Source organism: Ambystoma mexicanum, chromosome 2p, assembly GCF_040938575.1.
Source record: "Ambystoma mexicanum isolate Mex_15411 chromosome 2p, UKY_AmexF1_1, whole genome shotgun sequence".
In the NCBI taxonomy this organism is placed as follows: Eukaryota; Metazoa; Chordata; class Amphibia; order Caudata; family Ambystomatidae; genus Ambystoma; species Ambystoma mexicanum.
Genome location: NC_090923.1, coordinates 15672576 through 15698087, shown reverse-complemented (window position 1 = coordinate 15698087; position 25512 = coordinate 15672576). Strand labels below are relative to the sequence as shown.

At 46.1% G+C, this 25512-nt stretch overlaps 1 protein-coding gene across 9 annotated transcripts in view; it reads left to right on the top strand.

Annotated features, from left to right (window-relative positions):
* The first annotated feature begins 10947 nt into the window (after window positions 1-10947).
* LOC138566143 (zinc finger protein 773-like) overlaps window positions 10948-25512 on the top strand; it is a 225801-nt gene continuing 211236 nt past the window's right edge. For 3 of the 9 annotated variants that reach the window (XM_069643145.1, XM_069643147.1, XM_069643146.1), the window contains exons 1-2: window positions 10949-11104; window positions 20927-21047. In XM_069643145.1, the coding sequence (XP_069499246.1) occupies window positions 11081-11104; window positions 20927-21047 (145 nt within the window). In that variant the 5' untranslated portion in view covers window positions 10949-11080. Of the gene's footprint in view, window positions 11105-14734; window positions 14756-20926; window positions 21048-25512 lie in introns of those variants that run through there. The other 6 variants (XM_069643153.1, XM_069643152.1, XM_069643150.1 and 3 more) reach the window with 4 other exon arrangements.

Below are 25512 nucleotides of genomic sequence, written 5' to 3'. Positions count from 1 at the left end.
GCCGCTTTCATGGCTAGAAGTTCTCGCTCAATAACCGAGTAGTTCCTTTGGCTGGAGTTTAGGGTCTTCGAGAAATAAGCCACCGGATGTTCTGTGCCCTGAATTTCTTGAAGAAGTACAGCCCCTATTGCGGCTGAAGAAGCGTCCGTCTCTAGAATGAAGGGTAGATGTTGGTTTGGTTGTTGTAAAATGGGTGCTGAACAGAAGGCTTCTTTAAGAGTACCAAAGCTGTCTTCTGCCTCCGTTGTCCATTTAAATGGAGTTGCAGATTTCTTTAAGAGCGAGGTGATGGGTAATATCTTTTGAGAGAAATTTGGGATGAATCTCCGGTAGAAGTTTGCTAACCCCAGGAATTTTTGTATCTCTTTGACTGAGGTGGGTGAGGGCCATTCAAGGATGGAAGACACCTTATTTGGATCCATGGAGATTCCGTGATCTGACAGAATGTATCCTAAATAAGGAATGGAGGAGGCTGAGAACACACATTTGGTGAGTTTAACCGACAACTGGTTTCTCTGTAGTCTTCTGAATACTTCCCTAACATGTTCCACATGGTCTTCAGGTGTACGAGAGTATATCAGTATGTCATCTAAATAAACCAATGTGGTTTGGCACAGGAGATCTGAGAATAGTCTGTCCATAAATCGTTGGAATACCGACGGGGCATTTACCAATCCGAACGGCATTACCTGGTATTCAAAAAGTCCGAAAGGAGTCCGGAATGCTGTCTTCCATTCATCTCCTTTCTGCACCCGGAGTAAGTGATACGCATTCCTCAGGTCGAGTTTGGTAAAGATGGTAGCACCCTGTACAGCTTGTAGGATATCGGTTATCAATGGCATAGGATACCGGTCCTTTATGGTAACCTTGTTTAGGCCGCGATAGTCTATACACGGCCTCAACTCCTTAGAATCTTTTTTTGAGATGAAGAACAGTGATGCCCCTGCAGGGGACTTGGAAGGCCTAATTAGCCCGTTCTCCATGTTGCTGTCCAGGTACTTTCGGAGGTATTGTTTTTCTTCTAATGATAGTGGAAACATCCTACCGAAGGGTACCAATGCACCTGGGGTGAGATCGATGCAACAGTCTTCAGGCCGGTGAGGAGGGAGCTCTACGGGTATCTTTTCAGTTGCCACTTCATTGAACTCCTTCAGGTAGTGGGGAAGACAGTGCACCGTTTTGACTTCGCAGCTATTAGTGGTCTTGACGGTCTCGAATCTTGGTTCTGGCAAACATTCCGATTTGCATAGTGAGGACTGAAAGCTAAGTAGGTTTCTAGACCAGTCTATACAGGGGTTGTGTCTGCGTAACCAACAGATACCCAGGATAAGAGGGAAGTGAGCAGCTCTGATAATATCGAATGTGATACTTTCGGTGTGTTGTTGGATGGATAAAGTAAGTGCTTTAGTGGTATGAGTGATCAAACCCGAGCTCAAAGGTTCGCCATCAACTCCTTCCACCTTTTGATCTTCGTTTTTGGCTATCCTCTTGACTCCATGTCATTCTGCCCAATGGGTATCCATGAAGTTTCCTGCTGCTCCACAGTCGAGTAGTGCTAAAGCGGTTACTTCTTTGGGGCCTACTCTGAGAGAAACTGTGAGCACCATCAACCGGGAGTCCTCAGATGTTTCTGTAGAGGATACAGAAAGTGGTGCGTAGGGACTAAAAGCAGCCCCTCGGTAATGCGTCCCAATGCTTACCGAGGGCGAGCGTTTCCCGATCTTCTGGGTGGTACTTCCGGACAATCTCTTAATAAATGTAATGAAGATCCACAGTACATGCACAAGGAACCCTCCCTGCGCCGTTTCCTTTCTTCCGGTGTCAGTGGGGCTCTGGTGGTTCCAATCTGCATGGGTTCTTCTTTAGTTGTCCGTTGGAAGGGTATGGACGCTGGTGAAGGAGTCTCCATGGGAGGGGGTACGCTTAGCCTGTTTTTATCTTTTCTTGACGTCTTTCCGTCATCCTGAAGTCAATTCGGAGGGTAGCTGTCAGAAGTTCGGCGAAAGACGCCGGTCTTTCTATTCGGGCAAGTTTGTCCTTCAATTCCTCCCTTAAACCTCGCCGAAATATGGCATACTGAGCCTGTTCCTGCCAACCTGCCTCTGCAGCCACCTGTTTGAAAGTGGTGATGTAGGTCAGTAAATCAGAATTCCCTTGACGGATGTCAAGGAGGTCCTCCGAGGCCAAGTATGTACTCTCTGTTCGCAAAAAGGTTTGTTGAATCAGGGCTTTAAAGGCATCGTAGTCCTGTAAAACCGGGTCTGACTGGTTTACTAGAGGGGTAGCCCAAGCCAGGGCATTTCCGATCATGTGGGTGATCATAAACCCCACCTTGGCGTGATCTGAGGCGAAGGTCTGAGGGCGAAAGGTAAAATGAAGATTGCATGCGTCCAGAAATTCTTTAACCTTCTTTGGGGATCCATCAAACTTCCCTGATACTAGGGGAAGTGGAGGTAAATCGGCTAAAGGTCTTTCTCTGTCCGTCATACGCTGTTGAAGGGTGGCGTTAGCAGTCTTAAGGTTCTGCATCTCTAGACTTAGACTTTGTACAGCGGCTACGAGTTCTTGTACCTGCTGTGGGGTGGCCATCTCTTTTTGGCGTTGCAAACTGTCACCGGGATCGGTGATATCTTCGTCCGAAAGTGTAGCTTCTGAAATCTCCCCCTCCCCCGACTCCTCACCTTCTTCTTCCTTCCAAGAACCCTTCTTTTCTTTTCTTCGAGTAGACACCTTTTTTTTATGAAGATAGGGACGACCCCGGAAGGAAGCCACCGTGCTCCCCAAGAAGGGAGAACAGGGGGCCCACCCCCGGGATCGACCAAGAGGGGAAAAAGCCTTAGGCACAAAAAACCCCTGTAGTATCGTTGGGTGTCTTGGAGATGTGGAACCAGGAGTTCTTATAAGGTAAGATTTGGTAGCAGTGGCTGGAGACAACACGTGGAGTGAAGACTCAGAAAACACAGGCAGTCCATTAAGAGGTCCGAGGAACTGGTACACAGGCTAAGTGAGGAAGTACTAATGCAGCAAGCAAAGGCAGTCCAGGGGAACAGGCCGGAGTCTGGTACACGGGAGGTCACAGAAGCAATGCTGAAGGTAGGCGAAGGAAGAGCGGAGAGAGTAACAGACCGGAAAAGAAAAAAAGCGGTAAGTGAAGATGGGAAGGTGGGAGGGGAAGCAAGATGGAAGGAGGGCAAGGGAGAATACTGCGGACCAAAAGAGAAAGGGAAAGGCAGACAGGTACAGCGGAAAGAATAACAGAAAGGATAGACAGGGTACGAGGACCCGACCAGCAGCAAGCGAGAGAGCAGCACGAAAGCCACAGGTAGCAAGCAGCACAGCCTACGGACGAAACCGGAAGCGTTGCAACGCGTCCGTGACCCGGAAGTGGCCGGTTAAAACACCGGGCCGCGGAGCGTCTAGCCAATCGGAATCAGCAAAAGGGAACCAGGAAATAGGGGGCGTGGCCGAAGCGAACGAAGCTAGGTTCCGCGTCGCCAGCGGCTCCATAGACGCCAGGAACTCGGCGGTATGACACTTGTGGACAATGCAGAGGGTTTTGAACTTAATCCTTGCAGCCACTGGGAGCCAGTGTAGTGATTTCAGTCCTGGAGAGATACGTTCCCTGGGCTTGAGGCCAAGGACAAGTCTCGCAGTCCTGTTCTGGATGAGTTGCAAAGGGCAGAGAGTAGAAGCAGGAAGATTTAGATAGAGGCTGTTACAGTAGTCCAGCTTCGAGAGAACCAGGGATCTGGAGACAGTGAGCTTCTGGGGGAAGGAGAGGAAGGGAAGGATACCTCTGAGGAGGTGTAGCTGGTAGTGTGACTTCTTAGAGACGTCAGATATGTGAGGAGAGAAAGAGAGTGTGGAGTCGAAGATGACCCCGAGGTTTTTTGCCTTGCAGGTAGGAGCAGGAAGAGGGCCAAGGGAGGCCGGCCAGAGAGCTGCAGGGAAGGAGGGAGTGGGTGTGCCGACGAGTAGACTCTAAGTCTTACTGGCATTAAGGCAGAGGTCGTTGGCGGCACACCATTCCTGGATAGCAGAAAGACAATCAGAGATGAGGGAAGGGGAAGAGGAGGCCGAGGGTACCCTGAAAATGAGCTGGGTATCATCCGCGTAGCACTGAAAGTTGGGACAGAGAGCAATGATGCGGTGAGCAAGATGTGCCAGATACTGGTTGAACAGCCAGGGGGAGAGGTTAGATCCCTGGGGGACACCACAGGTAGAGAAAAAGATGTCAGAGAGGAAGGAACCCAGTTGGACCTGGGAGGGTCGATTGGAGAGGAAGGAAGTCAGTCACGCCAGAGCTTGACCAGTGATACCCAGGTTATCACGGAGACAGTTGACAGTGTCAAAGGCAGAAGAGAGGTTGAGCAAAATGAGAACACAAGGGGTGTTAGAGTCAAGGTTTGAGAGCAGGTCCTCACGTATGTTCAGGAGAGAAGTTTCCGTGCTTCTGGCAGCTCTGAAGCCAGACTGATGGTCATGAAGACTACCAACAGATTCCGCATGGAGATTAAGCTGGGAGATGGCCAGTTTCTCCAGGAGCTTGCCCAGGAAAGGAGTGATAGAGGTTGGGCGAAGCATGGTATCTCCCAGAGCTCATGGTCATGTCATGTGTCAGCATCAATAAAAGGAATGAAAGGCCTCCCACTCATGAGTCTTGGAACAACTGACTCCTGTGTGCTATGTCGTTCTTACCAGCGTCATGTTGGCGCTGCATAGCTGGCTGAGGGCCATCCCTGCAGGGCCCCCTACCAGGACAGTGCCCGTGCTGGCAACGCTGTCCATGATGGTTCTCCCCCATGCCAGTACAGCCCCTCCTAGGCATCCCCACTGACATGCGCCTGCAGAGCCCCTGCTTTGCTTTAAAGCAAAGATTTTATTATACATATTCCAATATGATAGTCCTCAATCTTAACACATGCTTTATAAGATGAAACTACTTTTTTTTAACACTTGTACAGCGACACATGTGTTTTAAATGTCAACCTATCTCCAATCAAAAGTCAGTTTGGTAATATTCTCCCCATGACGAAGGACTATGAGAATGAGACGCAAAGAGCAGTAATAATGCCTTCTGCAGTGCTATCTGATTGTTCTGATCGAGCTGCCTCGGTAAACTCACTATCATTTATTCCACCTACTCCCCGACGGGCAACATCTGTTTGGGATTGCCACCAAGTGAAGCATGCACCTGAAAGACAAAAAGCAGATGTAAATATTCAGCCTGATATAATGGCAATGAACACAGCTCTTTTATCCCTGGCAAAACTTTATGAGGCAATGGACCAAAAGATAAACTTCCAAACGATCCTTCTATCACAAATAAAAACTCGCAATGCTATAAATAAGCCTCAGCCCAAATAAATAAATCAGTAGAATGTTATATGTCTAATTGGTACAAGGACCCAAGTATAGAGCATAGAGTGTGTATCAACCAACTCTAAATGGTCCCAGAACCACGAATGTAGCATCCAAATTAAATGCCCAACATAACATAAGCCCTGAGCAGAATACGCAGTGGAAAATAAATATCAACATACTGAAAGATACATCATATAAGACCAAACCATTGCCTAACAATTGCCGATTACAAACAAGTTGCCATCGATTTATAATCAAATGTCGGGATCATCCATTTGAAAAATTCGATTTGAACCGATCAAGCATTTTAAATATTTGCAGAGAACTTCCTCAGTTGCAAAATATAAATACAGCAAATATCGACAGAGTTCAGTTTCTGGATGACCAGGATAGGCTTTATCCTGTATCAAGGTCATAAATTGTCTGATCTGGATGACAGACAAGGAACATCGAAGAGAAGTCTGCAAATATATGGTGCTGATTACGCCAGTCGAGGTGAAATGGATGGTCACCAACATCAAGCGTAACAATCCTCAATAACTAAAACCGTCCATTTAATCTCCTGGAATACTCAAGGCTTTCACCATTTCGTCAACTCAAGAAATAGTGAGTTGTATAACTATTATAGTAATACTCCAGGAGACATGGCTGGCTGAGTCTCCAATTTGGGATGAATTTGAAAAACGTTCAGTACCAGCCTTGACACAATGCAGAGGCTGCCCTATGGCGGGATTAATGGTGACCACGAGGAAATCAAAAGATTTACAACCAGCACGTGTTTTTCACCTACTCCATTCATACAAATAGTTAATCTTGTGAAAGATGCATACACCCTAATAATAATTAATATCTACTGGAGGAGATTGCATCTAACTCCTGACTGTTTTTTCAATCATATAGAAGAGATCCTTATCAATCTAGCCTTAAAATGGCATATAGATTTTATTCTGATTGTGGGTGATCTAAATCTCCATCTAATCCCGAAGGAAGGGGGAAAACAAAATGTGGAAGAACAAAGGTGGTGCTATACGATGGCAGAAAGGCTGTTTATAATGTTAAATTGAATAATTGAGGGCGATATACCTGCAGGTCATACATGGCACAAAGGCCCTTTAAGAGCCACCATTGAATATATGTTTACCAATTGTACATTTATGAATATAATTAAGACCCTAGAGTTTAAATCGAGTGTCAAGATTGACCATAGCCAACTATGTCAAACTTGGGAATGGGAGATATTTGTCAGGGCTGCCTTATGACTTGCCCACGGCGTGTAGACGAAGCATTCTACCCAACAATATAACCCTGAGTATGGATACAAAACACCAATACCAAGGGATCTATTATTTGGAAGAATGGACCCAAACGCGAACAGCAGAACTCCTAGAGCCGGAAAGGAAAAGGCACATTAACAACAGCCTTTTTCTTTATCAACAAACAAAAGTACATCTAGATTGGCACCAACCTCGAGTGTGCTTTTACTAGCAATGTATAACACCGCCCTGACTGGCAATATAGGATAGAATCAACAGTAACACAAGGAACTATGAAGCATCTGTAGAGTGACAAGGAAGAAACATGCAAGATGAGAATTGGTATAATAGATCAGAGGAGTAAGACAGGGAAGAGGAATGAGTCCTTACCTTGTGTTTGTAAAGACAGTCAGCCTCATTACATGGATGGCGGTGAACCATGGCGCTATTAGACCCATGGTTCATGCCGGTAAAATACCGGCACCGCCTTGGCGGAAAGGGGAATTACCGCCCCATTCCAAGGTTGGCGGGGCGGTAATTCCCCCTTCCACCATTGCCCTTCCCCATTCCCATTTTTGCCCCATAGGGCTCAATGGGAATGGGGAAGGCGCCAATTACGGTACCGCAAATTGCGGTACCGTAATTAGCTCCCTGGGTCCCTTTGCGGGTTGGTTTTTAACGCCTGCTTTTTGCAGGCGTTAAATCCCCCAACCCGCAAAGGGACCTCGTAGTAAGGCGGTAAGGATTTACCGGTACCGGTATTTTACCGGTACCAGTAAATCCTTACCGCCATCCCTGTAATGAGGCCCAGTGTCTGGCGTTCAGCAGCAATGTGGAATCTACTACACAGGAAAGGTCCGGAAGCATCAACAACGTGAGAGGACTATTCCTGAAGAAAAGCGGGATGCCTAAAGGCCAGGATGTTCCTTGAAGAACCCGACGGAATGCGGACACTCCCAAAACACCCCTCAAGGTACCAGGAAGCCAGGAAGTCTCTAGTCCGTGCCAGGATGATCGAGAGTGAAGAGCTTCCGGACTTACTGGGTAGCAAACAACATGTAAGGACCAAGTTCACTTGCAGTCCGGTGGGCAATCCGAGTCGGCAACAGGAGGAGCAGTTCAAATCCACAATCGTAAGGCGGAAGAAGTCTGTTGAGCAATCCGAGTCAGCAACGTGAGGGGCAGTTAAAATCCACAATCGTAATGCGGAAGGAGCCCGTTGAGCAATCCGAGTCGGCAACAGGAGGAACAAGAAGACAGCAAGATCGAGGGGATGTATGGGTCAGAAATAACAAGACAGCAAAAATCTGGAGTAACTCTGAGCAGGTAAGGATTAAGCCAAGACGAAGTCCAAGAACAGGCCAGAGATCAAGAAACCAGTAGACATAGAAGGTTGAAAACACAGAACGTAGCGCACTTCAGCCAAAATCAGAAGCACTGGCTACATGGCAGGGAGGAGTTTTAATAGCCACAAAGTCACATGATTGAACGTGCGCGTGATGACGTATCACCTCAATGTTTATGCCCTAGTATTCACGGCAACTGCCATTGTGCAGTAAAAGGCATACATTTCTTTATTGTTGTGATTTTCCAGAAACGAGTGCTATATCTTGGAGCACAATGCTTTCTCCGTTTAGAAAAAGGCAACAATTGTGATTGTGTGAATACTTTAGAGGCATTACCAGGCCTCTAAAGCCATTGTAAGAAAACTTGACAGAAGAGCGGATGAATCACTAAGATTCCTGACAATATTTCCGAATCGGAATTAGAAAAGTAGATATAGAGGGCAAGTGATTACGAATAATGGTAGAAATCGTATAAGGTGGTCTGAAAAATCATTAACTGACTTTAACAACTTACTAGCAGATGATCCAAGGAAAGGCTATGTGTCATGAAATCAGTTGTGCAAGGCACTAATTCTAAACATTCTCATGTATTTGATTTTGAAGTAAAGAATAGAAAGGCTGAGTTAAGATGGCAAATTCGACAATTGAAACATCTACCATTGTATGAGAGATTGTCTAAAGCAAATCATCTGAAATCTGTGTAGAAGAATTGGCAACGAGGAAGAAAAGCCATATGCTCCCAGACGATCGCGAGCATATGCTGTGGAAAAAGGCACCTAAGTCATCAGCCTGAATATTGGGCCTCCTAAACGAAGCCACCTTTAAAGGCCAGGGCTCGGTGCAAAATAAACTCTATTCCGGAAAAAACATGGTGCAATTACTTTCAAACCCTCTACCAGACTCCCAGATTGTTCTAAATGGTGAAAGTTGGAGTCATGTAATTCAGTTTGATCAGGATGATTTGCTTTACTACATCTCAAAATTAAGTACATTGCGTGCTCTTGGGCCCGATGGCCTCAACAATAGGATGTTAAAGAACTACCCAGAAATATGGGCTTCCATTCTTAAGAAAACTTTCGATGAAGTAATAAAATCAGGAGAACTACCTCAATCATGTACGAGGTCCTTGTTAATTCCACTCTTTAAGAAAGGAAATAGATTAGACACAGGCTCATACAGGCCCATAGCTTTATTGGATTGCCCATGGGAAGATTTTTCGCTCACTTGGTCCACAGGGATTTCAACTCCTTGTTAACCAAAGAGAATTTATGAGACCCTTGTCAATCGGGGTTCCTTCCAGGGTAGGGAACAGGTATTAACTCATAGCTCTCAACTCACACGCATTTGGCGGGTGTCACCTGCCTTGTAAAGAGCTGACTCACCCGCCAAGCCTCCTGCACGCCCATACATTCCAATGGGCATCTCACCCGCCAAAAACAAAATCGGGTGATTTCACCCGCCCCTGAAACACAAATGGTTGAGAGCTATGTCAACTGTCTTACTGTAAATGCAATTATTGCTAAACATCATAATGGAAAGCAACCCCTGTACATAGCCTTTGTCGATTTCAAAACAGCGTTTGACTCTGTGGCAAGGGAGCTGTTGTTTGGAAAATGGATGAAACATAACTGGCCATGGCACATCCTAAAATGGTTGATGGATTGCCATGATCAGACAACAATACAGATAAGATTGAACGGCAACGGTTTACTTTCAGATCCCATTCCTACATCAAGGGGGCTGAAGCAAGATTGTATACTTGCTTCAGCCCTCTTCAATTTCTTTATATTGGATATAGGATTGGGCTTTGCAAATATTGTAACTGACGCCCCCAAAATGGGGGCCAGGTAATTAAAGGGCTGTTGTATGCGGATGATCTCCTGTTAATCTCTAAATCGCCCATGGGATTACGAAGCATGCTCCAAGTTTTGGAAACATATGCATTGGTTAAAAAAATAACAATAAACTTCAATAACACACAATAATCCAATTTGGTAATGTGAAACAACGTAATTTTGCACGTACTTGGCTATTAGATAAACAAAGGTTAAAAGTAGTGCCAAATTACATTTATCTTGGTGTGAATGTCAACAACCACCCCAAAGATCTACCATATGAAATAAGTATAAGATCGAAATTAAATAGTTTATTATCACAAGCACAGATTATAAATGGTAAATATTGTAATTTCTCCATTCAACCGTTGATTATACACTACAAACAAAAAGTTCTACCAATTTTACTATATGGATCAGAGACAAACGAATGTAGACCGACTATCTCCTGGAATAGAAAAGAAGGCAAATTATGGAGAGTCTTGCTAAAATTTCCGTCATAAGTGCCTATAACCCTAATTAGACATGAAATAGGGCTAATCTCCATATATGCAATTTATAAATGGAAGATGGGTATGTTACATAGGAAATGCATGTTGGATAGCCACAAAAATGGCTTGGTCATGATGTTGTCGAAGTATGTACAGAACTCTGATGCTGTTTTCATTCAACATTGGAGATTGAAGGCACAGGAGTTTCTGCACGAGGCGAATATTTATAACAGAAAAATTGCTTCTGCAAAATCCTAACAAAGCAAAAGAAAAATGTGGCAAAAATATTGGATACTGACTAGAGAAGTATGTGGTAGATATAAGACCTTTAAGAAAGATCCATTCACATTGAAATCTTTTGGTACTATCGAATTGTATCTTATGAAGTCGCCTAATCCCCAGCATGGTGCTGGACTCCTGCGCCTGAGACTGAGAATCAGTGTTTCCAGACTGTCTGTGTTTGCTTGGGCTGGGGTGGCCACTTGGTTGCCAGGGCAGCCCTGCCAGAGGCACTCAGACCAGGGCTAAAGTGCAGGCAGCGCGCATGCGCAGTGTAGAGACACCGCTCTCCCGCGGTCTCCTCTGCGCATGCTCAGGAGGACGCCGAGGGAAGACGCGTCTGTGTTCTGCGCACGCGTAGTAGTGATGGCTGCAGGGCGGGGCCTCTTTCCTTATTTGCCAGGAAGTAGGGGAGCTCGCCTCTTCGGGGTCTACTTTCTGTTCACCCCTCCCCCCCCTCTGGGCAGACTTTAGCCACTGGATCATCGATTCATTGGGGGCACAGTAGAGCGATGCCTTGGCAGCCTGCAGAGGAGGTGAGTCCGGAAGGGGGCACATATTCCGGGGTACCCCCCCACCCCACAAGTCCCGCTGAACCCCTGACCCTCTCCCTGTGGCCCCAGAAGAGCTCCCCCGCTCCCAGGGGCCACCCAGGAATCCTGGCACTTGCAGCTGTCCCACGCTTTAAAGGGTGGAAACTACAAGTCCCAGAATGCAACTTGGGAAACAGGACTGCTTGTGCTTTTACCCATCCATGGCCAAGGGACCCCGAGAGCTCTCCCCTTCAGCAAGTCACAGGGGGACACCCCTGTCATCTGACACATGTACATTTATATACCTACATTTTACTTTTAAATGCTAAGTGGCCTGAATCCCTGAATATAGGGCTAGCCCCGTATCGTAGTTTACATTAAATGAATACATTTCAAGTCCAAGAAGTTTCACAGCTCTCAGATTCTCCCTTGTAGGTATGATCGAGTAGGTCACTTATTTGTTCCCTTGGCTTCTGGGACTTGTAGTTCTACTGTTGCATCAATGCACGAATGCAAAGAAAAAACCAGGACTGGATGATCATGGGGCAACTTAAGCGCGCATTTAGTGGACAACATGAACAGTTCTGCAGCACGTTTCCTCACCGTTCGTATTTTTTCAGCCCTGTCCGTCCTAAAGTACAACTAAAACCCATTCAGATTCCTCCACATAACGATGAAAGGAAAGGACGTCCCCAGTTATGAAATCTGGCGAGAGATTGATACCATGAACGTTGCAGTGTTCCTGGGAAGGAGAGCAGCCCCCCCCCCCCTAAATGAAAGAGCGCATCATCTTCATAACATACTGTTCCCTTTGGACATATGCTACAAATGTGTGCCAAATCTAGGACCACAACCAGAGGGTCATTTTTGGCGAAAGGGGACTGGTTTCTTTAAGCATGGAAGTTGGGAATGATGATGAATGCCGAGAAAGGAAAGATTAGACGTACTAGACGGCAATGCTATTCGAGATTTTTGGTGAATTCAAAATTTTTAGGGTTTGATTTTAGGAACGATGTTGGGGGAGTTGCAATGAAAAGCTGCTGTTTGGGATTGCAATAGGAATGCACATCTGTCGGCTTTTAAAGCTAAAGCATTATAGGAGACATATGCCCAGCAGCAATCATAAAAGACTGCTCAGCCCTACAAAATTCCTAAATGCCTTATTCACCACGAACACTGTTCCCTCAAAACTCAAAGAATGGTGCGTCCTCCCACTACTTAAAAAGGCCTTCACTGGACCCCTCAATGCCCAACAATGTCTGCCCTATTACCACCGTACCCTTCTTGCTAAAAATCCTAGACCAAGCAGCTTACATCCAGATCCAACTACCTAGAATCCAATCAGATCTTGGTAATGTAGCAATTGGTGTTCCGCCCGGACCATGCACAGAGTCCTCACTACTAGATCTGAAGATTCAAACTGATTCTTTCAGGGGCGAGGACAAACCGACACTTCTCCTCCTACTAGACTTATTGGCCACATTTGACCTAGCAGACCACAAAATATTATGCCATCACCTCACTGCTGCAGCCAATTTTTCCAAGGAAGCAGCGCTATGGATTGCCTCCTTCCTGGAAGGCAGGTCCATGAGTCAGCGCCCCACCCATTCCTATTCCATATGGTGCCCCTCAAGGCTCCTGTGTATCCCCATCCCTCTACAACATATTCACCAAACCGTAATTTGATCTCCTAGATGATCTGAGCATATCTTACCCAAATTATACCAACGATACCCCTTCCCCTGACAGGCTCTTACACCACAGACTCACTCATGCTCAACAGAGTTTACTCCACAATACAGTCGTGGATGGCAACTAACTACCTATGCTTAAACGACAAGACGGAGATCCTACTGGTAGGCTCACCCGCAGTACTAAAGACATTCAGCCCGCAATTCACATCCTTCCTGATAGACGGAATACATATCCCTGTCTCAGACGCAATAAAAAAACGTAGGTGTACACCTGGATGTCAACCTATCCCTCAACAAACAAGTCAGTGCTATTGAATTTTCGGGGCTATATATACAGACTCTGGTTCAATACCATACCAGCCGTATGCCCACCAGTAAAACAATACTAGACTAACCAGTTCCTCATACTTCGTGTTTACTAGAAGCCCGCCGTAGGTGGCACTGTATATTTACCTGACACATTATGTGCTTCAATGTCTTATTACTGCGCATATGCATTGTCGCGGTACTTCTATTTACAAGTCCGCTTTTAGTTAAGCATTCTATTTGAATGCAAGAAGAAACGGACCACTGCGTCTCCTGAGAACCCTGAGTTTTCCAGGTGATGCACAATCACTAGCTTGCAGTCCGCCCAGCTATTTTGACTGATTACCGCACGGGGCTGCTCACATTAACGACACAGAGCATACCTAGAACTGTGCCGTTTTTCAGGACGCCAGTTTTGTTTGCCTGTTCCAACGCCCTTTCTCGTTTCCCCAGCATCGAGGCAGTGAACTATGCAGTACAACATCGTAGCCTTGGCCAGCTACACTAGTATTTAATGGCTTCAGGGCACCAGAATTACTTAACCCTTGCTCCTCAAAGCCTGCACAGGGGTTTTCTTCTCCTCACCTGTCACTCACAGGGTAATATGTGCAGAGGCTGCTCATCATAACTGCAGTTCATATCTCAGCAGAATGCGCTCAGTGATATGGGGGTGATCTAATAATGGGTCACAACAACAAGAACACCAACAAACAGAATGGACTGCAAGCATCATGCGCACTAACACAATAATAACAAATGTTAGTAGTATTGGCAGCACGCCTAACTCGGTCACATGAGTAATGTGTGCTGCATTCCTTTCAGGAGTGAAGAAATATAACGATCCTGTATATCTACTGGCTATAACACAGAGCTGCTACCAAAGTGTATATTACTCAATGTAATTGCTCCTTACTGTATCATAAATACCTTTATTCACTTACCTGATGCTAGTTCATTGAAGCTAGTATTAATGCAGCTCCCTTGTTTATTTGCAACGCAGCCAAAATGTCTCCAGGAAACTATTTTGAGGTGATACTGTTCCATTTTCACGTTTGAAAACTGGTTACAGCAACTTGAATGGGCTACACATTACGGCCATTTTTCCTTGCGAAAAATTTGAAGACCGCCCTGAAGAAGGCAGCTTCAACTACCTAGGCCACCGGAACCAGTCAATTTACAAGTGGAGACGGCATTAACATTTGCTGCCACACACCATGTTTGCTTTAAGCGTAGAGTAAGAAACTCTAGTACTTACTCCCCTATCACAGTCTTAAAAAAGTATTACATTTTAGTCTTGTAATCCGAGACCATATTCTTTTAAATCAGGGTCCACTTACATCCAGTAATGGCCAATAAAGTAATAAGCTTGCCCTAATACTGTTTGGTATGTGAATTGCACCCTATATTTTTTAATTGTTTAGAAGCAATGACATCTGTTATGTTCACGTTTTGGACAGTTATGTACACAAGGTCTGGGCCACAAGTGCCTGAAAGTGTAAATTATCATATGCCATATTTTAGTTTTCTGCAAAAACTATAAATAAAGTGGTGGGAAAAAAAATAATTGGGCACCAAACATTTTTTGTTTCTCTTTTTCCATCCACTATTAGATAGGCTGTCCACCAGCGCTATCCAGGGAGAGCACCCCTGAGAGGTAAGGACAGTTAGAACCTTCTCTGTCCCTCTTTTGCAAACTACCACTCTGATTTTGTTTTCCTGGCAGACCCAGACCCCTGGTTGTTATCTGTAGATTTCACAAGCAGCCCTGTACATAATTCTAGAGTATAACAGGTGAACGTTGTCCTCGCTCTGTCACCTCCCTCTGAGACATGTAGCTCCAAGAGCATTGTATATGTTCACCCCTCTTTCTTTGTGTTACCACTTCTTGTGACAGCCTGGTGTACTCTCCTGCCAGGACCTCTTGTCACACACTTCTAATTGCCTGTTCTACTCTCCTGCCAGGGCTTTTTGTATGTGAGCTCATGCTCACTCTCCCACCTTTTGGCTCTGCCTTTTAGCCTTATTGGCTAATGTCCTGGAGTGCTTATATATATATATGACTTCTTTAGTGTCTCTTATATGTTTGTAACATGCATTGATGAACTTGAAAGTCTCTCCTTTTAGAAAACTGTTCTCTCTGTCTGTCTCCAGTTTTATAAACCGTTCCTCTTTTCTCTGTCTCTTGGTTTCGCTATGTATACTTATCTCAGTTTGGCATGGTCACCAATACGCCAAGGTGTTCCCTGGCGTTTCTCGTTGCTTCTGTGGCCCCCCGGTAACAGTCTCTGGTTGCTTTCTGCTGTGTGACCTTTACTCCAGCATTTTCCTGCTGCCAGAGGCTTTTGCTGTGCTCGTCTGCTTCGCATGGGATTCCGGTGAGCAAAGCGCTGTTCTGACACCGGCGAAAGCCCATGAGCCTTCCACTGGCTTCTGGCGTTCTTGCTGTGTGTCATCTGCTTTCCAGTAGCTTTCTCTCTTCAGGTTCCCCGGCCAGTTGGCTCCACCAGTTTTCTTTCGGATGTTCCTTCGCACAGAGAGGAGAAACCCGCTCCTGCCAGCAGCTTCTCTGTGTTCCTTGCTTCAGTGATTCAAATGTCTCGGACACAGGTGTGCGCTCCATGCCACTAGAGTGCTGCCTTTGCTCGTGGATTCCTGTGCTCTGCATTACTCCGCTCCGCTTCCTCTTCCTCGTCCCAGTGTGGGAATAGTAGTCCCTTCCTGAAAACTCTGAATGTTTGCATTGGTTTTAAAGGCAAACTAGGTTTGGAAGAAGAGTATGTGGAATTGGAAAGTGCCTTTCATAATTTTAGGGCCGGTTACATTTTGGTAGTTGCCCTTTGGGGTGTAACAAACGGTTTTTACTACTCTCATTGGGTGGAAGAAGGAAGGTGTTGTGATAAACTATGGGAATTTGGAGATATATCTTTAGAAAGGAGAGGGAGATACCATGTCTCACTCGATGATACCGTCCCCTGGTCACATGGGGAGAGTCCACTGCCGGGAAAGAAGTGATGATACCATCGGATTCACCTCGTTACCCTTTCTACTGTAGAGTTTATTTTGTTATAGTGCGAGGGCCGGAATAGTATTTTCGGACATGAGACAGTTTTGTTTTGCACATTCTCACATGACGAGACCTCTTAGTTTTGGTTTTAGGTACTGCAGGGACAAAGAGGCATTTCCCAACACCGCCCTTGATTTTTTTGAGGTGGTTGATAATGGTCCCACGGGTAAAGAGTGTGTGCCATACTGGTAGCTGGGGTGACAGCGATGTTGACATAATGGGGCAATTTAGCAGGAATCCAGTGTGGCTAATGGGAATGAGAGATGCGTTCTTTTTAGTGTGGAGTTTTAGTTGATACATTTTTCGAATTGCATGTGCGCAGTAAGATAAATGTAAAAACCGCTGATAAACGCAATATAGGTGTGTCAGGCCACATAGTGCTTAATAACCAGGCAGCGAGGAACTCTACATGTACATGCGAGGTAGATTTGCAATCGGAAAATCATTGTGAGGGCATGCGCTAGTCATGAACATGCATGTATAGGTACACATGCATGGGGGTCTCTATGGAAAAAGGTTTTTGGCAGTATGATTATACAGATCTGGTTTGCCGCAGTGTTATCTGATAAGTTTAGAAATTGTGCTGGCCGAAAACCTGGGTTGGGCAATTGAACTCTGTGTGACTGAGATACCAGCTTTACAAGGTTGGGCAAAGACTGCAGCAGCTGCGATGAATATCGGATGGCCAGTTTCGGGCAGGCATTTTTTTTTTTGTATGGCCTAGGTGCATTGTGAAGGGGAGATGCAATCTCTGTAAGTATATAGGAGTCGCAGGAGGATTCCGACCACCTGCTAGGGCCAAACAATCCTGATGCAGGTTGCTTTCAGGGAAAGGAGCTCCGCTAGATCATGGATTTTCAGAAGAGTTGTCAAAGTATGGGTTGGGACCATGTGGGCTTTAATGGGTAAGTCTCATAGTTAAAAAAATTAAATGTGGACACCAATATGTTTGGGCGATTAAAACCAGCAACAATAGCTCAAAAGGAAATGTCTACTCTCCTCTTCATATCAATGGTATTTTCATAGAATAGCCGTGCAATTATAAGTTAAGGAGGATGGTGCTTAGATGAATGTATCCAATAAGAAGTGTGGGAACTAAACGGAATATGATTACATTGGTTATACAATCATGTGTGGGGGGTTGACTGTAACAAAATGTTTGGGAGTATTTTAACTGTTGCAGATTGTATAAAATGCGTGTTCTTTGTGTGGTTCAGGGAGACAGGTTAGTTCATCATCTAACTCTCCCAGCTTTTTGTACAATAAACTTGCTGTACTTGCTCTTTAAAGGGTGGGCCTGCTTTTGGTTATAGTGGTCAAAGGCCCACACCTACATTTGGGTGGGCCCGAGGCTCTCCGAGACATTAGGCATCTCCAGTCTGCCCAGCTTGGCAGCAGAGCTTCTCTGCAGGGACAAGTCTTTGGGCCTCATTACGACTTTCGCGGAATGGGTTAACGGGCTCCGCTAATGGAGGCGGACCCGTTAAACCCGTCCCGCGAAATTACGAGGTACCCTTGCGGGGTAAAACCAGGCGTCATTACCGGGTCCCGCGAGGGGGAAGAGGGAGCAAACGGATTGTTCTGTATCGTATGTTTTTACCTAGTTTGTAATTTTAGAGGTGTGGTCTCCCGTACTTACACGTCCATTGTAAGGATTGTCTTGATACCCTTCAGTTTGCTTGTCGGGTTGGCAGGAGCCCTTACCTTGGGGTGAGGTGGCATCTTATGGTAAGACCACCTGTAGATACCTTTCTGGCGTGTACCCTTGGTAACCCCTTACTTTGTATTGATTATGCAGACAGAGTCTGCATCTCGCTTTTTCTTGGTTAGTCAAAGTAGTGAAGGGTATCTTCCTGTAGTCAGGAAAAGACAGCACTGTAGTCAGGAGTGTTGTTCTAATAAAGAAGAGGGAGATACAGCGGTTTTGTGGAAAACCTTGCGCTCCTTTTATGCTCGAGTAAAGGAGAAATCTCAGAGAAGTAAAGAGGATTTTTGGCCGGCTTGTGTTCTTGATCATATGCTGTCTTTATTGTATGCCTGAGGAGTGTCTGATTTATCGAGGCAGTTGTGGTGAAGGAGAGTAAAGAGCGTCGGTGTGGGAAATTAATTTGTTTAAGAAAAGGGAAAGGAAAGGGGAATCTTTTGTGGATAGTAATTGTTTTTGCTGTGGGTTTGGTTCTTGGGGTTTATATCACGATTTTTGTACATTTGATTTACATTGGTCTTGAGTATGGAGACTACATTAAATCATTTATGTGAGGTGCTGCCCGGATATAAGGTGAAGATTTTGAAATGCCATCAAGAATGGTTGAGGGAAACAAAAGGCAAACAGCTTAATTCCTGGCCTAACAAGGGATCTTGTGATAAGGGTATGTTGGAGAATTAGCATACTTTACTAGTAACCTCCATATTCTCCAATAACCACTCTGGCGGTTACAACAGGAGGATAACACCTTCTTTAGTAAAAGTTATTGATGGGTCTCAAATGGAAGGTGGAATGAGAAAAGTATATTCGACCTTTTAGATCAGCACCGGGATTAGAGCTGAAGGAACAAGAGCATCAGAGAGCTGTATGAGCAAGGAGCGATGAAGAGCTTAGAAGGGAGGAAATGCCCGCCCGTCACTAAAGATAGATTGCGGATGGTAGTAGAGAGGCAGGAGCAACAAAAACGGGAAGAAGCAGTAAAGTTAGCGGAGAATGAAGTAATGCAGTTACAGCAGAGCCGGAGTAAAGAACAGGAAGAAGGTAATGGGCAAGTGAAGGAGGTCGAGGAAGATAGTTGGATGCATGGTCAGATCCTTGTTTGGTTAGATACATCGGTTATAAAGGGAGTCAATGTAGATTTCGATGATGGACGTGCCATCACAGGTATGGAATGAGAACAAGGAGAAAAAGAAGCGGCATGCTCCGGCAGTGCCGAATATGCCTCCATCCCCCTAGAAATATTAGGGGATGTGGTACTAGGGACAGAGGAGGAAGAGGATGAATGGGGAACTCAATTCACACTACTCCAGAAGGGTTTGGGGAAGGCGTATTATGTCCCGTGATCACACATGGACCGGAATAACTTAATGAAGAAGCTTCCTTCTCTCACTGCAGGGGCAGGGAAGTGGATTTATGCTTTGGAAAACAAACTGCCGGTATCATGTTAGTGATCGGGCACATGAAAAGCCTTTTCATGACTTTGATAGGGGAACGAGGAGATGAGCCCTGGAAAAAAGCAGGATATCTGGGGGTGCAAATGAACACGAACACCAATGATGGAGCGGCCTTTAATTATAGGACACATGTTTGGGGGGCATTGAGAATGATGGACCCCGATATGCCCGATATAAACTCTATTTTGGTGAAAACAGTGAGCCTAGGTAACAATCCTACCACCCATATTCAATTAATTCAAGAAATGTGGAGGGCAGAGACTGGAGAAGCATGGGACAAGAATGTTGCTGCTATCTTCTACCACATGTTAAAAAAGGGAATCCCCAAAGACGTCCAGCACGACCTGGATAAAGTAGTAGGAATAGAGGCCAAGAGTTGGCAGGAGATTCAAGGTAACATTGTGCATTTTTATAAAAGGCGGCAAGAGAAAGGAAAAGGAAAGCATGGCGCAAGCACAAAAGGCAAAGTCCAAGCTGGTTCAGAAAAAGCTGGCAAAGTTCTGTTAAGGAGCAATGATAACGAGCGCCGCAGAGGGGCAGCAGAGACATTCAGGACTGCAGGGACAAATGCAAACTGGAATGGGACATGGATAGATAGATGGATGGATGGAGCGGTACATACCTGGACAGAGACCAATGAGAGGGTTTCCACTGGGTAGGGGTAGATTTTCACGGGGTGGTAGGTCATTTGGCCGGTTTGGAAGGATGTGGCCCCGGTTTAATGGCCGATGGCAGGACGTTATGGTGGGTATGGAGTGCAGTGTTGGGCGTGTGGGAGAATGGGACACATTGCACAGGATTGTCGAAGCCGGCCTCAATATTTCAACACTCCACAAATGAATCCCCCAACTGTGCCATACGCCCCAAGCTCTGTGACATAGCAGAGGGTTCAAGTTGATCAAACCCCAGGGGCTGGAAAGGCACAGACCTATCCACTCGCACCAACCATGTCAGCAGTCCGAGCCCCTCTAACCTCATCCTTGTGTTTAGTGCCAGTAGCAAGGTACCTTGTAGATGTCCTTCTCCTGCGAGTGTGATCTCTTCTCTGCATGATGTAACTTACAAATGCATTGCCACATCATGAGCAAGGAAGCGTGATCGTGTAGCGTACGAAGCAGGCATCAACACATAATTTACCCGTGCAACCACTTTCACTTTTACCATTGCCATGGATCTTTTCTGCCGATGCACTCCATCACGTCATCCCACTGCGCCATTGTGATCAACAATTCTGATCTCACATGGCTAAGTTGCCTCAATACTTTTTTCCATAACTGGCATTGGCTTCCATTTTGTTTTCACGGAGCGATTGTCCAGGACCCCTCATGCCATGACCTTCGCTGCTCCTTAACAGCCCTCCTTCTGGGCTGCCCCTCTGCAGAGGGAACAAAAAAAACAGGATGTGACATGGGCAGCCTGAGGTATTTTGAGCTTCAGGGGGGCAAGTGGCAATGCCAAGTCTTGATACCAGGGGCACAACAGTCTGCGGAGGGCGAAAAACAATTGTGGAAGTTGATGAGAGAGCCCAGTTCCCGGGTAATATGTAACAACATTTTTGTGACTGGTGTTCCTCAATATGTGTTCTGCCGTTTTCTGTTCCAGGTTTGTTACTATGGTTCTTCAACCTGTTTCTCTGAAGAGGAGTGGAAGCTTTTGCAGGAGTGGCAGAAGGATCTTTACAGGAAAGTGATGAAGGAAATTCACCAAGCTTTGATCTCACTGGGTAAGTTTCACTGCTGAACTCTGGCAGGAAGTTTGAGTTTGTGAGTAGCTGCTGTATTATTTCAGGTTTCTCAGAATATGTTTGCCTTTGATCTTCCTTCATATACAATTTAACATGCATAACTCATTCTCCCATTGTTCACAGTTACACCTGTATGGGTGAATTGGTCAGTGTGGTATAGCTGTGATGGAGATATGAGGATAGTGGACAGTGCCGCTGTGTACAGCCACTAATTAATCAAGTGTTAATGAACTGCACATGAAACTAAGGGCAGTGCCACCAGGCTGTGCTTAATAGTAAAATGTAGAGCTACTCTTAAGTGTAAAAAATATTTCTTAGGGACACCAGTCTCGTGGAAGGTTGGGTTAAAATGGCAGGTCACTTGTGTTAAGATGGAGTTCTAGAATCTGGCCTGATGAACAGACTTTAGGAGGCCACCCTGGGTGTAGTAAACAGGGAACTCGGCTAGCCAAAACAAAATCAAGGTAGCAATGGAGAGCTGTCAAGACTATTCTCAGGAGGGTCCGATTGGGGTCTGGGGCCCTCCATGAGTCCACACAGTATGGCACACAATAATTCAATTTAGACAGGTAGTATTATCGAACAACACTTGATGGGCCTAATTACAAGTGAGCCAGTACGGAACTAAAGGTGCTGGTAACAATTTACCAGTGCTTTTTCCGGACCGGCATACTGAGAGTCTACCGGTAGGGGCACTGAGCAACCATCAGGCCTGCTGGTTGTTCAGGCCTCTACCTGCAGATTTTTCACTGAAGCACCTGCACAGTTAACAGCGCTGTTGCTTCAGTGTTCCCATTCCCAATGGGACTCCATGGTAATGGGAACTTACTGTATGACTGCTGCCTGTGATATCCTGGTAGCACTGGGATGTCAGGCGGCAGTAACAGTAATACAGGGTTTCTGGCAAACCGCTGGTAGCACCGGCGGGTTACCGGCAACCTCATAATGAGGGCCTATGACACAAATGTATACATTCACTGCAGATTCAGATATAAATCAAGTACCGTAATCCGCAAAGTAGGCAAGTATTTCACATGCAGTCAATGATGGAACCAGATCACAAGTCAATAACGCATCTTAAGTAGACCAAACCCTAGAAGGCTTGGGGCCTTGTGCTGAAAAGTCACAGGAGCCCCCATGTTTCTCTCCAGTTTGTTGCCTCTTACAGGTAGGTTGCAATATTATTGTGTTGGTAATAGTTCAAAAGCTCTTCAACAATGCAACTAAATGTGAGTAAATGCTTTCTTTTATTTCAGGATATTCTGGAATGGAATTTAGGAAGCAAAGGGACTCATTCCCAATGTTATCCTTTGGAGGATGGGTAAAAGGGTCGGGGGACACATGCACTGTGATTACTTACTCCCCTAACTCTGATTTTCCCAGTTGACTTTGTGGATCGCCTGAGGGTCACTGCAGGATTATTCTCTGCTGTTCATTCCTGTGGGGGATGCCCAGGAGTTGCGGGTCCGAGGATTCCTCCGGTCCGGTGCAGCTGCCAGATGAAATCTCTACCAATGAATAAATGCAAGAATCACAGATATGACCTCCTCCGGACACTTCACAGGTTGGAGAAAGGCTAGTTCCAATGACGGTCTCTATATAGGCGGCCTTCCAGTCCCGCTCACAGATGCTGCTTCAGGACAAGATCCTTTCATGCTGGGATGCTGAAAATAGGGGAGAATGTGTGGCGACGACCAAAGTTCCGGGTGCAACTGCGCAATGGGGACTGTTTTGACGAGGTAGCCTACAAGAGAACTGGTCAGTCCACCGGACAGTCCAGGGACAAAGGGTCTGGATGGCATGATCCTCAAAGACGTCAAGACTAATTGGTCCCTCTAGTCCAGGGGCTGAAGCAATGCTCAGGGTCTTTGGAGATCAGGTAGTCGGAGTTTTACCGGGTCAGACAAAGGAAGGAATGTTAGGCCACTTCCAGGGATTCTTGGCTCCAACGATGATCTGAAGAAATGGCTGCAGGAGTGCTCTTCTGATCCAAATTCCGAGCTGGAAGCAAGTCCACCAATGGTAATGATCAGCACCATTCAAACATCCAGTAGTAGTCCAATCGGGAACAATTACTGGTTTCACATTTGTCCCACACCAGAACTTTGGCACCCAGGAAGTGGAGGGTCTCGCCCTCTTCCTGGGCCACACACAAACCAAGGCAACACTAGCCCACAAAAGCAGCAGCTTTCCCGTTAAAGTGAATTGCTTTATAAGGACTCTCCTGACCTGACCAGGCAGGATGAAGGCCAAATTACAGTATGGCCAAAGAAGGAAGCGAAAATCCGGTGGCACGGCCATTTTTGCAGGCACAAGCCACGTTTAGTAGTTTGAGAAGCCTGAGGGTTTTCTTCCGAGTAGATCCCAGGAATCCCTTATTCAGCTGGCCAGGGAAGAATGCGCTCTTTTCCCAACCCTAGGGGTGAACAAGCCAGGGGGGGCATCACCTGAATAGGGCATCCCGGGGTTATTCTCTGGGGAATGCCCCAGGCGAAGCGCGGTATTATACCGGAGAAAGGAACGAGGAAGACAAGGTCCTTGAGGCTTCTATAGGCTGCACCAACTCGACCTCACTTTCACCCCTGCAACCTCCTTTACCAGATTCCAACCTCCCCTCTACATCTTGTAAATCCATATCTCCCAGAATCCCTGTTTTACTGTTTCCTACCCACATACTTCCCATTGTTCTTCTCCACGTCCTTCCGATTTATTCTTTCCCAAACACCATGACAAAACACTACCGTTCACACAATTCCCCTTGTTCATTTCACGGTAATCTTGGTTATTACCGTTTGTCTCCCAAATCCTACTAATCTCACCCTTCTGAGTTTCCATATAACACCCTTTTCCCTTCCGACCCTGTAGGATCCTTGGAAATTCTTCCCTTCCCCCACCCCTTTTCCGACAAGAACACTTTCTCCCGACATGAAGGACAACAAACTAACACTAAAGCCGTTTACCTGACATGTTCCAAACCAAGGGTCAGGCAGAGTCAGGCAATTAACCAGAATCACACACAACTGACAGCCCTTTCCTTTCCCCACAGGGATAAAAGATGGAGCACGAGAGCACATTACGAGCTAGGCAGACCGCACAACGACACAGCGATCCAGGCACGGCAGCTCAAGAGGAGGAGAAAGGCGGCGAGAACCGAAAGGCTGTCGAGGAGAGAAGCAACCTTGCCCTTTCCGTCCCAGACCCACGAGACCTCTGTGGAAGGAATCGTAAGACCGCGAGCAATAGCCCAAGTTTATTGCAGCAGATGTCAGCGGTACACAGAGCATGCCTACGCTGATGTGCAGGACAGAGGGAGATGCCTCCTACCATAGTATCGGTCTTTACTCCAGATATCCTGAAAAGTCAAGTGGTTCATCACAGCCGGTGCATCAAAGGGGAACCGATAAAGAAACCGAACTGTGTTGAATGAAAGTCGCAAAGTGGCACATTGAGGAAAGTTCGAGGAAAGTTCAAAGAACTGTAAATTGTTAAGGGAAGACCAACTGCAGAGGAGTCTGGCACCACGTGGGTGCTCGCTCGAGAGACTCTGGTTGATCCAGAGTTGAATGAAACTACTAATACCAGAAGGCCCTAGGGGAGCCGCGAGGAAAAATTCAAAGTGGTCATACAGGAGTCAAAGAAAATCCCCATACAGTTGAAAGTCTTCGACCGACAAGCCAAACTGAATGCAAGTGAAGGGAATCCCTCATGTTAAGATGGATTTCTAAACTCTGACCTGGAGGGCAGATGTTCAGAAGGCCAGCCTAGTTTCTTGGAACAGGGTAACCTCTTGACAAGCCAGACCAATCAAGGTAGCTATAGCAGGCGGTCAAGACTAAGGACCTCATCACGAGTTTGGTGGTAACCCTTAAATCCGGCGGTAGCGCTATTACCGCCGGATTTAAGGGTCCGCCAAATCAGGGCTTCGGCGGATTTCTCCCTAGCTCTGAGCTGAGGGAAATCCGCCGAAAATTCTCGCTCATACCGCTGGCGGGAAATCCGTATTGGGGACAGGCACCCCAGCCCACATCTTGCAGGCACACACACAAGACTGCTGGAAACTGCATGTCTAAATAAGGACTGACCCAGGTCGGCTCAACCTGGGGAAGGCAAAGGGGCAAGATGGCCAAAGGACAGGACAAAGAACCTCTTGGCATGGCCATTTTGGAGCCAGGCCACCTATTCGTGCCAAGCGCGGTTAATGCGGTTAACATGGCAGCAAAAGGTTAAAATAATAGGAAAAGATAAGCTGCCACCAGCCATGTCCATGACACATCTGCACATCTCCAAAAAAGTCCTACGAGAGTATCTATGGTCATTGTAATTGACTGAGACCCAAGTACACTGTACTGTAAGGTACTTAGTGCACTTGTTACATGTTGCACAAAAGTTGCAACATGATGAAAGGACTAAGGGAAACAAAGTCTCCCAGTACTGACTGTCTTAA